Here is a 12,881-nt window from a genome sequence, read left to right as displayed (position 1 = left end):
GCCCGTGAAACCATATCTATTTATTTATGGAAAATGGACAACCTGCGGGCTAGCTGACAAGTGTTGTTGACTCGTCCGCGTTTCTTTCTTTTCTCTTCCTCAACGAATTAATACTTCGTTATTGCCTCAGCGATGACGTGTTCACGCGTTATCTGATTCGTCTTTTTCTGCTGTCCAAGTCCTGAAATAATATAATTGATGCTTGCGGCTCAAGCTGCTTTTTTTTTTTTTTTTTTTCGTTTTACAGTCAGCACTCAGCAAATTTAATTAGCGTGCATGTCATATGATCGTATTATAAGTTAATATTAATTTCCTTGTTTGGGTAGGATGGTGTTTATTTTGCCGTTACAAATGGATATTTATTTATGCAAGGATGAGAGGACATGATCAGCTAATTAGTTAATTATAACCCAAGAAGCTTTTAACATACCTCAAGGCTTGAGTATTATTTTTATGTTTTTTTTTTAATTACACGAGATTAATACTCACATTACAACTCATATTATATGAGATTTACAACTAATATTTACAATCAAATAATTATTATGACTAATTTACCTTAATTTTTTAAAGATATTTACTCCATTTACATTTTGAAAAGAAGAAAAATGTATTCATTTAATTATATATCATAATTAAGGAAAGAAATAAGTCAGGACTCGAACCGTTATTCTCACAGTTGTGAGTGCAGGGTCCTAGCCTAATGGTTCGTATTTTTATATTTTAAACCTTGTCAGTATGCACTGAAAAACTTTCCTTTTATCGTTTCAGTAAGTAAATTCAATAGGTAATATTTTTATAGGTTTAAGTAAGTGAATTCAGTAGGTAATATTTTTGTACCAATCTAGACGATTCCACCTAAGCTGCCAGCTAAATATTATAACTTCAACTTAGACGACGTGTTGATCACACAATATGTCACCTGTTTTTGGACTAAACAGAGTGATAGCTATATTAAAGACTGCCCCCGGCCTATGCATACATTCCAAGTAGCTTCCTGTTTTCTCGCGCATTACTCTGAGCATTAGTCATTACGCCTTTTTTCCTTTTTTCTTTTTTTTATTAAAGGAAAAAAGATCCAAAACACAAGAAGCTATAGGAAACAAATAACATGTTGTCCCCCCACCCCCACACACACACACACAAAAGAAAAAAGAAAAAAAAATTAATAATAAATAATTGAAAGAAATCAACGCGCTGCGAGAAACCATCACGCAGGCAACGACTCCTAATGAGCGAGCTAGTCAAAAAGATTATTAACTTAAACTTAACTGCAGCAGCCATAATCGAACAATCGTAACAGAATGCATGTTCTAGAACAAGAACATGGGATAGAAGTTTCCTAATCGTATATAATTCAAACCAAAGCCAATACAAAGCATCAAACGTGCATGCGCATTTTTTTTTATGTGTTCCTCATTTTTTTTTAGTAATGATATAACTATAAATTTTTGTATAAATTTATTTTGTATAAATTGATATGGCATGATAAAATTGGTTGAAGTAAATATCACTTGACCCACATGATTTATTTTTATTATTTTATATTTTTATTCAACCAATGAATTAATGACACATCAATTTGTACAAGATAAGTTTATACAAGAATTTGTGGCTGTATCATCACTTTTTTTTTTGTTTGTCATTCTTAGCAATAAACATGTGTTAGTTAATTTTGCTTTCATCAATCAAGTCCCCACGTGTTACAAGTTGAATCTCTCAATTGAATACGGATTTTTCTTTTCGATTTCATCTTCTTTTTTAGAGCATGCATCTAAGCATCCGACTCTTGATTGTAAGCTAGTCGGGAAACTCCCCCCCTCAAAAATTAAAGACTGATAATGCATGGGATAAATCATTTTATTTATAACGAGATTAATCGACCATCGTGTTATTAGGAATATAGAGTTGGTTGCTTATTTTATAATTGTAATTTGGCAATACAAATTGAAGTGTTTGGTCATCGGTAAACATGCAAATGGAGATACATAGTAGAATTAATAGAAAATCTTGTAGTTGTCATCGTCTCCTAATGCGTGGCCGTGGCAATATATAGAAATAACATTTTCGGTTTTAAATAATTCCAGTTTAAGTTAATTAAGAGTAATGATTAATGAAAAATATCTATGCTAAGGCACGTTGTCTTCTATTATTTTCTTAAGAGTACGCGATGGCATCAAATTTTCGGTTACGTTTTGTTGACCAATCATTTAATATCATATGTGTACTATTAATTGATTTTATTATTAATTATTAACTAATTATTTTTTACAACTCACTCAATTGATGACACTCACATGAATGAGTATCCCAATTAAGCATTCAAAGTAAATAAACATAATATTACTCTTAAATTCTATTTAAAAGCTCACAAGAATATCCCGTGTAATGAAATTACACGATTTTTGTAATTGAAGAAATTAATAATCAGGAGACAATAAGACAACTGCATGTAATTTCATCAATTCACAGCAATTGCTCAATCCACCAACAATTATCATTAACTTTAACAACTTGGTAAGTTTATGTGAAAATGACCATAATTCCCCATCTCAATTGAATTTATTTTAAGTACTGTGGGGAAATGCCATTATAAATTATAAATTCACAGCAAAAAATAAAAAATAAAAAATAAAAAATAGATTATAATAATTATTTTTGAAACTCTTAAAATTAAAATTTGTATATTATTCTTTGTAGAAGTAAAATGAAACAATTTTACTTCTACGAAGCTTGTAACTAGTAATTCTATGATTTATTCTCATGAGTAATAATAATAAAACATTAATAAACGATGCCAGTTGCCACCACCTCGTCAACCCGCTCAGATGATTGGAAGGGAGGGAGGGCGGTCTTCTCCGCAATTGGATTGGTCAAATGGAAGAAACAGTGTGTGTGGATTATTAATTCTATTCTATCTGGTTTATCTTTTAGGAAAAGGCTGGGAACAGTGCACATACTTCCAGAACAAACGGCGTTTGTTGTGGGGTTAATTTGAATTTCTTAGAGGAATGTCATGTCGCCAACACAAAGGGACGTACATCTTCCAGCCTTCTACCCACAGCCAAGTGATGTGACAAACTTTATATGCGTTCAAATTTTGGTCATGTCTGGTACACGCATGTCAAAGTCTTAAAGCCTTCCGCATCTGATATGGCCTTAGCTCTTCACTTTTGTCACTGTGCGCGCAATTTAATTATTTTTCGCTGCAGCCCAGCCTCAGGTTACAAGCTTAACTAGTAGCTCCAGATTTGTCGAAACAAATAAAAGCGTCATCATTTAGCTAATGCCTGCCTAAAGCCAAAGATAAATATGAGCATTGTTCGTTGATTTAATAATTAAAAGGAGTGACGACATGCCCGATGCCAAACATGCATACACCACAAACCTAAACCTTATCTACAAAAATAACTGAACCCCGTCATATTAATAATTTATTATGTTTTATTTGCTTAGTTCGATGCTGACTCATAACTTCATATAATTATAATAATTATTATAATAATAATAATAGCGCACCCACCACCAGGCACCTATGCGGGGCAGAGGCCGCAGAGCTGCAGCCAAACATCATCATCTTGGCTATTGAACCATTGTAAGAGTTAAGACAAAACATGACCTTAACTGTGTGTTAAGGTCATGATGTAGTTCTCGAAATCTACACAAAGCCGCAGAAGCTGATAGCTGTTCATAAATTAGGCCGGACACCTGTCGGGAAAAAGAGTAGTTATCAACCATACGTGGCAGCACCTAGGGTGACAGGTTTCTAGTCAGCAACCCTAGATTTCAAAAGCGGAAACGCTGGGGACGTCACCCCAGACGTGTGGTGTAATGTTCTATTCAGTATTCACGACTTGGCTCGGGCCGCCTCCAATAATTGATTTAATAATTAAAAGATTTTTTTTTTATTAATACACCCTCCATCTTCTTTCTATGGACCTGTCTATGGTACAGATTCTGTAACAAACATTTCCCGTCATCCCACCATCCGATTGTCTATTGTTTAGTTTCTCACTCCACATCCAACGGCTGATGCTGCAGTCTGTAGCTGACAGATTCTGTAAGCTAGTCAAGTCCTCTTTCTATATATATATGATTTTGATTAAAAAGATAAGGAAAAGGAAAGCCACGAATGGATGGGGAGGGAGAGTGGAGTCACGACTGACGCAGCCTTTCAGATTCCTTACGGCTCTGATTCATCATCCACTTGTTTCATTTTATATATATATATATATTGAATGCACTGATTAAACAGGCGATAGAGATAAAAAGTAAGCACCTCATCTCATCCACAATTCTAGATCATACTGTGCGAGCGAGAGGGACCTCTTCGTCTTTGGTGGGGGTTTACGTGTCTCTCAAGCTTTTTCTAGGTCTTATTGGTCATGTTATTATTATTATTATTATTCATCGCTAAGAAGACTATCCTCTTACAATAAAGAATTATAAACTGCAGCAGAACAGCATTATGGTGTAACGGCACAGTATGCTCAGCCGCGACAGTTATCTGATTATATATATATATATAGAGAGAGAGAGAGAGACAGTTTTCTGATTTAGAATTTTAAAAGTGCAGAAAGAGTCTTAAAAAACCTTTAAAATTATGAGATTTTAAAGGCCAACTTGCACGTTAAAGCAAAACCCCTCGCAGCAAGGGCCACTCGAGTACTTATTCCTATGCGCTCCGGTACCAACCATTCATTAGTTTGATTATTGAGTGAATCAATCCTCTTGTTGATCATTCTTCAATCAAATCATACTACTAGCGAACTAATTAAAATGGGATCAAGACCAAAAAGCATGCCCGATGCATCAGTCCAATTCCAAATAACAAATTTCAAAACGTGTTCCTAGGAAATACGGAAACCCTAATAGATTTTGGATTCTCTTACACCTTACTTGCAAGATTCCTCACTTGGAAGGTCATCATTCACATTCATTAAATCACCCATTATAAAGTAACTGCCTACTCACTCTTCCACCGAATGAGGATATAACCGAATCATTCGTTGATTTTATAAAACTCAAAAGCTTCATTTAATTCGAGTGGTTGCGCCAAATCTACGTACACCTCCTAACAATCATATTACTAAATTCTCACCCCCACACACACAAAGGCCACAGCAGAGTATCATGAATACACAAATCACCATCCATTATATGCACAATGTGTAATATTTCTGTACACGCGCGCGCGCGCATATTTATACATACATGTCAACACATTTCACTAATTATAATTACCAGTGTCATTCCAACTAGAAACCCACATATAGCATGATATGTACAAGGCAACCGTATCATTATATCATCATATCCTAGTGATTTTTGTTTTTGAAAATAAAAATCCTGAGTATGATTAGTAAATAATAATACACTATCTTCTTCTAGTATATTATAAACATGAAACTATTAGTACTAGTACTATATACTATTGCTTTTCAACACTTTCAACTGCCACTAATCCATATGCTTCTACTATTTGCTTCATTTTTATCCCACATCGCATTTATTCATCATACCCTAAAGACTTTCTGTTTTTTTTTTCCCTTCCCAAGCAATTTAAATCCTTCCTCCTTCTTCCTCTTTTTTTTTTTTGGGGGGGGGGGGGGGGGGGGGGGGGGGGTTGTGGGGACGGGTTTTTAAATTAATTAGAATGGAGCACGATGAGGAATACCCTTTCTTCTCCTGGCATTGCCGTGATTGTAAATGGGAGGAGTAGCAGGGGAAAGCTTGGTAGTGGCCTCATCTCCAGAACTGCATGACCTCTCAGCACCTTCATTAGTATTGTGATGACTGTGTCTGTAAATTGTTAGTCCCTCCATCAAACGGTTGAAATTTGGCGTCCTCCGAATCTTTTTTGGCGTTGATGACTCATCCGATTCCGACCCTCCATGGAATCCATCCTTATGCTTCACTCTCAGAGTAAATGTGAGGTCCAAGTCACCCCTTTTCATAGCTCCAAGCTAAAATAAATGTAAAATTTCAGAAGGGGGACTAATTTTGTTTAGCAAAGACCAGAGCATAAAAGGGAGTGAAAGAAAGAAGGAAAGCAATTAACTAGCAAAAGAAGAAAGAAGAAAGAAAAAAGGGAGGAGTAGTGGTGACAGAGGGAGCGAGGAGAAGTTACCTTGCAGCCGAGGGAGCAGAATCTGAAGGAATCAAGGAGACTGCGGCAACAAATCTCGCAAGTATTAGTGACGCCTTTGCCAGGCCTAGGCTGAGGGCGCTCATTTAAGAAGACAATCTTGGCGCTATTAATGATATAAGTTTGGACACAAGATATGTCTATAAACTTCTGTATCTCATTGACCCTCACCACGTTGTGATATGAAGATCGCCTTATCTGCAGTGGCAGTACGTGCAAATCCATCCAATTATTAGTTAATACGCATTTCACACTCACTCATTCTCAATGTGAATGCAGTCTAATTCCCCCCCCCAATTCTTCTTTACTTGGTTATCAGTGAAATTAATTTTAAAGAAGAAGAAGAAGAAGAAGAAGTAAACCTGAACAACACGGTGATCTTTGTGATTGATCAAACAGTAAGAACAGAAAGCATTTCCCATACAGTCCAAACAGAACATGTTGCATTCGCTTTTATTCGAATCTCCATGAACTACGCAGGGGATGAAGTAGCTGGCCCTCAGCATTGGTTTTAGCCATTGCGGTCCCATGTCATCATCTTCCATTCGCCCAATTGGACTCACCTGTTCATCGTTCATTCAGAACCCCACCCATTAGATTTTACAAACCCAAACCCCAAGGGGAAAAAAGAAGAAAAAAAAAAGGAGATTTGAAAACAGAGCAGCCAACAGAGAATAATTAATTGAAAAATATCTGAAGCATGTAATGTAAATACCATCACTTTCTTATTATTGGCCTTGACTACTCCTAAATTCTGCTTCTGCTGATAATACAGATACTGATTATCGAAAGCCACGGTGTCTAGCTCCCTTGTAACCAATCAAATCCCCTCCGAAATAAAATCTGAAACAAAAATAAGCAGGAATACTAAAAAAAACAAGAAGAAGGAGCTAAGAGTAGTAAAAAGCTCAGAAAGGGAAGAACCTGAATTGAGAGTGGCACCACCGAAATGATGAACTGTAGGCAGTGTGTAGGGTTACAAGATTAATCGATGAGAGAGCAGAACTGAAGAGCAATAGATATGTGTTGTGTTATATATGCAGAGTCAGAGAGGATAAAAGAGCCAAAGCTGAATACCATCAAGAAAGGAAAATTTTAAAGGGCGGTCACTGTATAATAATAATTATTATTATAAAACAACAAATTGATTATTTTTATATGATTATAAATAAATAAATTAAAATTATTTTAAAAAAAAAAACAAAATCCAAGGAAACGTGCCCATCTTTTATAACAGCCGACTTTATCGACGGGCTTGAATGTAGACAGCAATGACCAGATTCGCCCTCTTTTATTATGTATGCCCCACAATTTCCCATTTTTTAAACCTTTTTTTTTTTTTTCTTCCTTATTACACAATGTGTGACTGCTTCTGCCTGTGTTGGGGTCAGGATTGTGTTCTTTGTTAGCATGAGAGCTGGGTTTAATTCGACTCGCAGAACTGGATGCATGTGTACGTAAGTAATCGGCAATCACCGTCCACGTGTGTGTGAGTGATATATCAGTTATCAGATAAAAGATGATAGTTAATACAGCGATTTGAATTGCGTGCTAAATGGTGGGTCAAAGGGCAAAGAAGAAGAAGAAGACAAACCTGAATTAACTACCAACATGGCCGTATATAATATATTATATATATATTTATCACACACGGGTGTCGTTGACGTGGAGTGGCATCCGGTTCTGGAGACTTCACTTAACACTGGTTTACTTACTTTTAACAACTTGGCATTTTGGTTAAAGGAGCTTTGCTCTCCTTTCTGTTCGCGTAGCCGACTTACTGTTGCTTTAGTTAGTTTACCTGTCAGTCATTTTATGTAGGATGGCCCTCCTCGTTTCTCTTGTTATTTGTTTTAATTATATATATATATATATACACATATAATTATTCAAAATTTCAGTTTCACTGTACTTTTTGCTTTTTCTAACAATAATTTTCAATTGAAATTCTTAAATTTAATTCATGATCTCGATTAAAAGTCTTGAAAGTATAATATTTTTTTTATACTTCACAAAGAAACACACAAAATTCATCCAAAACAAGTATGGGTAATAAGCATTAATTATGGTTGATGGTGAAACTAATTAATTCAATTGATAAGATCTTTTCAAAATTGTACAACAAGTTTAAGGTTGCAATCCTATCCCATTGACGCCAATATTGGAAAAATTTATTTATATTTGAAAAATAAAAATAGATATTAAGTAACGGAGTGAATATGGGTTTTTTTTTGGTTTGATTTTTAATTAAAATTAAGAAAATGTGATATTTAGGTACCCTAAGAGTTTTACCCGCCTTGACCTTAACATCAAATATTTGTTGGAGTAAAATCTTCATTAATGGTTTTTCATGTTTGCACTATTGCTAATCACAGGATTCATTTGTGATTATACCAGACCAGCAAGCAATTAGCAATCTCTTTAGGTAGCTGTTAGCCTCCACATTTAAGAGCTCCTGGTAAAAGTGTTCACTGCAAAAATAAAGAGATGACTACGTGTCCATAATCAACTCGCGTCAGAAAGTCTGGAGTACTCGCTGAGTTGTGCATTGTATTGTTTGTTATATTTGCCTGCCTATTTGGAATGTGTAATTCAATTCATCCAAGCACAGGACATAAGATATAAACCATACCAAAAACTTTCCAGGTGCCGTTTTGACCCACGAAGGAAAAGGACAATAAAACACTTAACACTTATCTGCTAGAAAGGAAATACTTAACCCGTATCTTTAAACACCCGACTCTCCTTTCTCTTTCCCGTGTCTCTCTCTTCTTTGGAAATTGGATTGGGACGTCACTTCATATCTTCTTTGGAAATTCCTGTGCTCAAGAACCGCACACGTATCAATCTGCCAGTCGTGGGTGTAATTAGTTGCATTACTAGGTGGTATCAATAAGCAAATACTAACCAGATGTCGCCGGATCACCTGGCCCAACAAAGCTCTGGGCCTAATATAATGTACAATGCGGCTGTTTTATGAGCAGTGATGTTTAACCCATAATTAACCGCACCAACCCCCACCTTTTTGCTTAACCCCTTTTATTTTCAGATTCTAACCTTGTAACTTTTTAAAAAAATATTTTTCAAACACTTTTTCCCTTGTGAAGCAAAGGTTTAAATTGCGAGACATCTTTATGCTCATCGACAGTAACTCCATTTTAAACGCATCCTTTTGGCCATCTGCATCATATTTTTATGTTCATAAATCATAAGCTGATTTCCAGATAAATTTGCTTCGACAAAATTTCTGGGATATGTAAATAAAATAGCACCATTCCAACTATGGCCGTATTATCTGCCGGCATTTCCTTAAGCTAATACATAGTCGTCACCATAATGGAGATGTTATTAGCAAACCAATATGACTTTTTGACTGTAAAGAATCACACTGTAAAGGGCTGAGTTTTCGACTTCAGCCATCCGGGGACGATTGTCTTGGCCAGACAAATAATTTGCAGGGCTTTACAGATATCTACGTATTTGTGCTTGAACACAAGAATATGCATAAATCATCCATAAAGGAAAAAAAGTATTGCTCAGGAGATTAAATGTGAGACAAGGAGGTAATTTTAGAAATAATTTGTTTTAGTAGTGGAAAGTGGGGATTAATGAGATAAATTTAGGAGTTCAAATTCACTGGTCTTGTTTTATCCCAAAGGAAAAGTTACTAAAATTTTGAGACACACAGCAATGATAAAACATTGTCGTATCAATACATGCAAATAAATTTTATATATAAAAAGGGGGGAAAAACTTTATAAGACAGTACTAAAAACACTTACAAAATTTATATCTCACTTAATATAACATAATTTCATTATGGATGGACAATGTGATAATTATTTACTAAAATTTATCACTTCTCATCTAATTGATGAATTCATGTTGATGATATATCAGTACTCACATCTAACATTATAAGAAAGCATTAGAATCGTACATTATTCCTTGTGAACTTGTTTGCTAGCAAAGTACACATTCAGAAAAATGACTCATTTTCCTGTGTGATGATTAATAATTACCATAACATTTTAAAGAACAGATATCTACTTATTGAGGTAACTAACCAAAAATGAAAAACAAAAATTAGTGTAATATCATTTTTTATTTATTTATTCTTTCTTTTGAAAAGGTAGTGTATGAACAATTATAAATGCCATGTTGAGTTTGTACCAAGGCAAATGTAAGTTTCTTAAAATTATGTGTTATAAGAAGTAATTAAGAAACAGAAAAGACAGCTTTGGGACATCCAGTAAAGCAACCTAAATCAAGACAAAAGCAATTATTGGTTTGTTCTTCTAATCGTTGTATTATTGACTACCTAACGCAAGAGGAGGGGATGCGGATACCGTCTACGTACATTTGAATTTTCTTCATTATTTTCATATACTGCAAGGTTCTGGAATCTGGACCAGGACATGAATTACACACACGCACATTAATGAATTTTATAAAAGAGAAAGCCATTTAAGCTAGCTTTTGCAGAATAGCAGTAATATACGTAAGTAAATATAATATGATCAGTACTATTTGCACATGCACAGACAGCATTTGAAGATTATGGAAGATGGATGTGGGCGGGCTAATTAATAATTATGCGGGTCTCACTCTGAGGCTGAGGTGAGCTGATGATGCACTAGCATGATATAGTAGGCATCATGCATCGTGAAATTAGTGGTACATCTCCGATCGATCCAATGGTTTTGTGCTCAAATTGCTTGATTGTGTTAGCAAGTTTCTTCATAATGTGTTCTAAAACGTAGGGATATTGGTTGGCCGAGGGGGACGGGGGGACTAATTCCCCGCACACTTCCTCGTGCACAGTTATGGTGTTGTGGTAATGATAATAATGAATCTTTATCTCGTGCAAGGTCTTGCTAATTACATTCTCTGACACGTGCACACCTGTAGCATACGCAATCGTAGCTTGAATTGCATTCTCTAACCCCAATCGTTTTGTTAATTAATTGTTGTTGTGAGTGCTAATTGTTGCTTTGCCTTGTGTGATAATTGTAAAATTAAACATTAAACAGACTACCAATATTACCTGGAATAATCTTAAGGTGAGTAGTGCGATCATTCAAGCACAGCACACTGGACATGGGATTCTGCTTAATAGTGAAATGAGTATAATCGGAGAACGCATCAAGGACCAATTCCAAAGTATTACCAACAGGTCAATCAATATACTCATCAACATCCCAAAAAAAAAAAAAAAGTCCAATTAGCAGCATGGCGGTGGCGGTGCAAACAATCATTCACCACCAAAAACTGGTTGTAATACTAGCCATCATACTCGGCCTGCGTCCTTATGTCCTGAAGAGTAGCCCTCCGAGCTTCGAGCCAGGGGTCAAGCACAGCCCTAACCTCAGCGGTCACCCCATGCCACCAGCCAACATCATGGAACACAAAATGTGTGCTGGTCCCAAAGGACCAAGCGTGATAAGCCATCCGAGAGAGCTTTGCAGTTGCCTTCGCCTGTGTACTGCTGTCTTTGTTCCTCATATCTTCTCTTCGGAGACTGCTGTCGGTGTTGCCAGTTGCTGCTATTTTGTGTACCAAATAACAAAGAAAAGCAGCACCGCAGAGTCTGCTTCAGGACTCCTCTGGATTGGATGTGGAATTCTTTAAGACTGAGCTGAGCTGAGCCGAGCTTTATTTGCTTTCCCTAGGTAATAAGGGTGTTCGCGAATCAGATTTTATGTATTTGACATCAATCCATATCCGATCCATGATTTTGCGAATTATAAATTTTCAATTCAATCCAATCCACGAATTGATGAAATTTAATCTAAATTCAATTCATACGTTTGCCGATCAGATGCGGATTTGACCAAATCCATATCCAATCCACCATTTTGCGAATTGGTTTACGGACTAAAGAATTTTTAATTTTATCAAATGCACGAACTAGCTAAATAAAAAAATTTAATATAAAAATAATTTTACTACCGATCAAATTTAAAATTAAATAAGATTTAAATAAATTAATTGTTTAAATAAAGCTAGAAAATACATTTAAAGTTTCAAAATATAACACATCAAAAAGAAAAAAAAAACTCATTTGTTTAGATCAGTATATGGAAATTAACTATTTAGGAAGTTATAGTTGTTTATTTAATTATTTTTTATTTTATATTATTATCAGATAAGAATAATATAGTGTTAATGTAACTATATTTTAACTTATTTATTTACGGGTAAGTACTGATGCCATATTTATAAGTTTTATTTTTAATTAAATAAATACTTTTTATTTTTTTGTGGATTCACGGATTTTTGTGGACTTATAAAAGTATGTCCATATCCAATTCACCAATTGCGAATTATCAAATTTTCAATTCAATCCAATCCACTAATCCGCGAATCGGATTTTTACGGATCAGACGGATTGAGCAGATCACATTGGATTCTGAACACCCCTATTAGGTAATTGGGTTTTGATCTTTCTTAAATTACATTGACTGGCCACAAATGTTTAAGGTAAGTTTGTTATTAATTTAAAATTTTATACATCTTTATTATTATTAGTTCAGCTTTTATTCAATTTCATTATGATTGAGATAAGAGTTAGAATGAGCTCTTTATTTTTAGTCTAGAGAAAATTAATAGTTTAAAAAACGATTTTTTTTTTTTAAAGTAGATCCCCACTTCATCAATAGGATGTGCTATATGTATTTCTCTAGTTGACGGTTTATATAATTATATTTGTTGTTTTTGTTCTTCTTCTTTT

The 12,881-nt window shown here is 35.0% G+C and overlaps 2 protein-coding genes across 2 annotated transcripts; both read right to left on the bottom strand.

Annotated features, from left to right (window-relative positions):
• Nucleotides 1-5,129: 5,129 nt before the first annotated feature.
• On the bottom strand, nucleotides 5,130-7,242 carry LOC102616377 (protein RGF1 INDUCIBLE TRANSCRIPTION FACTOR 1). Its single transcript, XM_006494378.4, has 5 exons — nucleotides 7,073-7,242; nucleotides 6,864-6,991; nucleotides 6,511-6,711; nucleotides 6,131-6,346; nucleotides 5,130-5,966 (listed from the first exon to the last, which is right to left on the bottom strand). The coding sequence occupies exons 2-5, from the start codon at nucleotides 6,864-6,866 to the stop codon at nucleotides 5,652-5,654; spliced, it is 735 nt and encodes a 244-aa protein (XP_006494441.2). The 5' UTR covers nucleotides 6,867-6,991; nucleotides 7,073-7,242; the 3' UTR covers nucleotides 5,130-5,651.
• A 3,509-nt stretch (nucleotides 7,243-10,751) lies between these two features.
• Nucleotides 10,752-11,867, bottom strand: LOC102618222 (galactan beta-1,4-galactosyltransferase GALS1). Its single transcript, XM_015526123.3, is given in 3 exon segments — nucleotides 10,752-11,089; nucleotides 11,142-11,355; nucleotides 11,357-11,867. Coding segments are annotated over 3 exon segments (816 nt in total). The 5' UTR covers nucleotides 11,654-11,867; the 3' UTR covers nucleotides 10,752-10,784.
• Nucleotides 11,868-12,881: the final 1,014 nt, after the last annotated feature.

Source organism: Citrus sinensis, chromosome 5 (genome assembly GCF_022201045.2).
Source record: "Citrus sinensis cultivar Valencia sweet orange chromosome 5, DVS_A1.0, whole genome shotgun sequence".
Classification (NCBI taxonomy): domain Eukaryota; kingdom Viridiplantae; phylum Streptophyta; class Magnoliopsida; order Sapindales; family Rutaceae; genus Citrus; species Citrus sinensis.
The sequence above is the reverse complement of the archived record's forward strand: the minus strand, read 5'-3'. Positions and strand labels throughout refer to the sequence as shown.

What these genes read in the sequence shown, in the direction of transcription:
- LOC102616377 (XM_006494378.4), bottom strand. An exon ending in AAGATCACCGTGTTGTTCAG is followed by an intron (nt 6,347 to 6,510) that starts GTTTACTTCTTC and finishes CTGCCACTGCAG; the next exon opens with ATAAGGCGATCTTCATATCA. An exon ending in TCTGCTCCCTCGGCTGCAAG is followed by an intron (nt 5,967 to 6,130) that starts GTAACTTCTCCT and finishes CATTTATTTTAG; the next exon opens with CTTGGAGCTATGAAAAGGGG.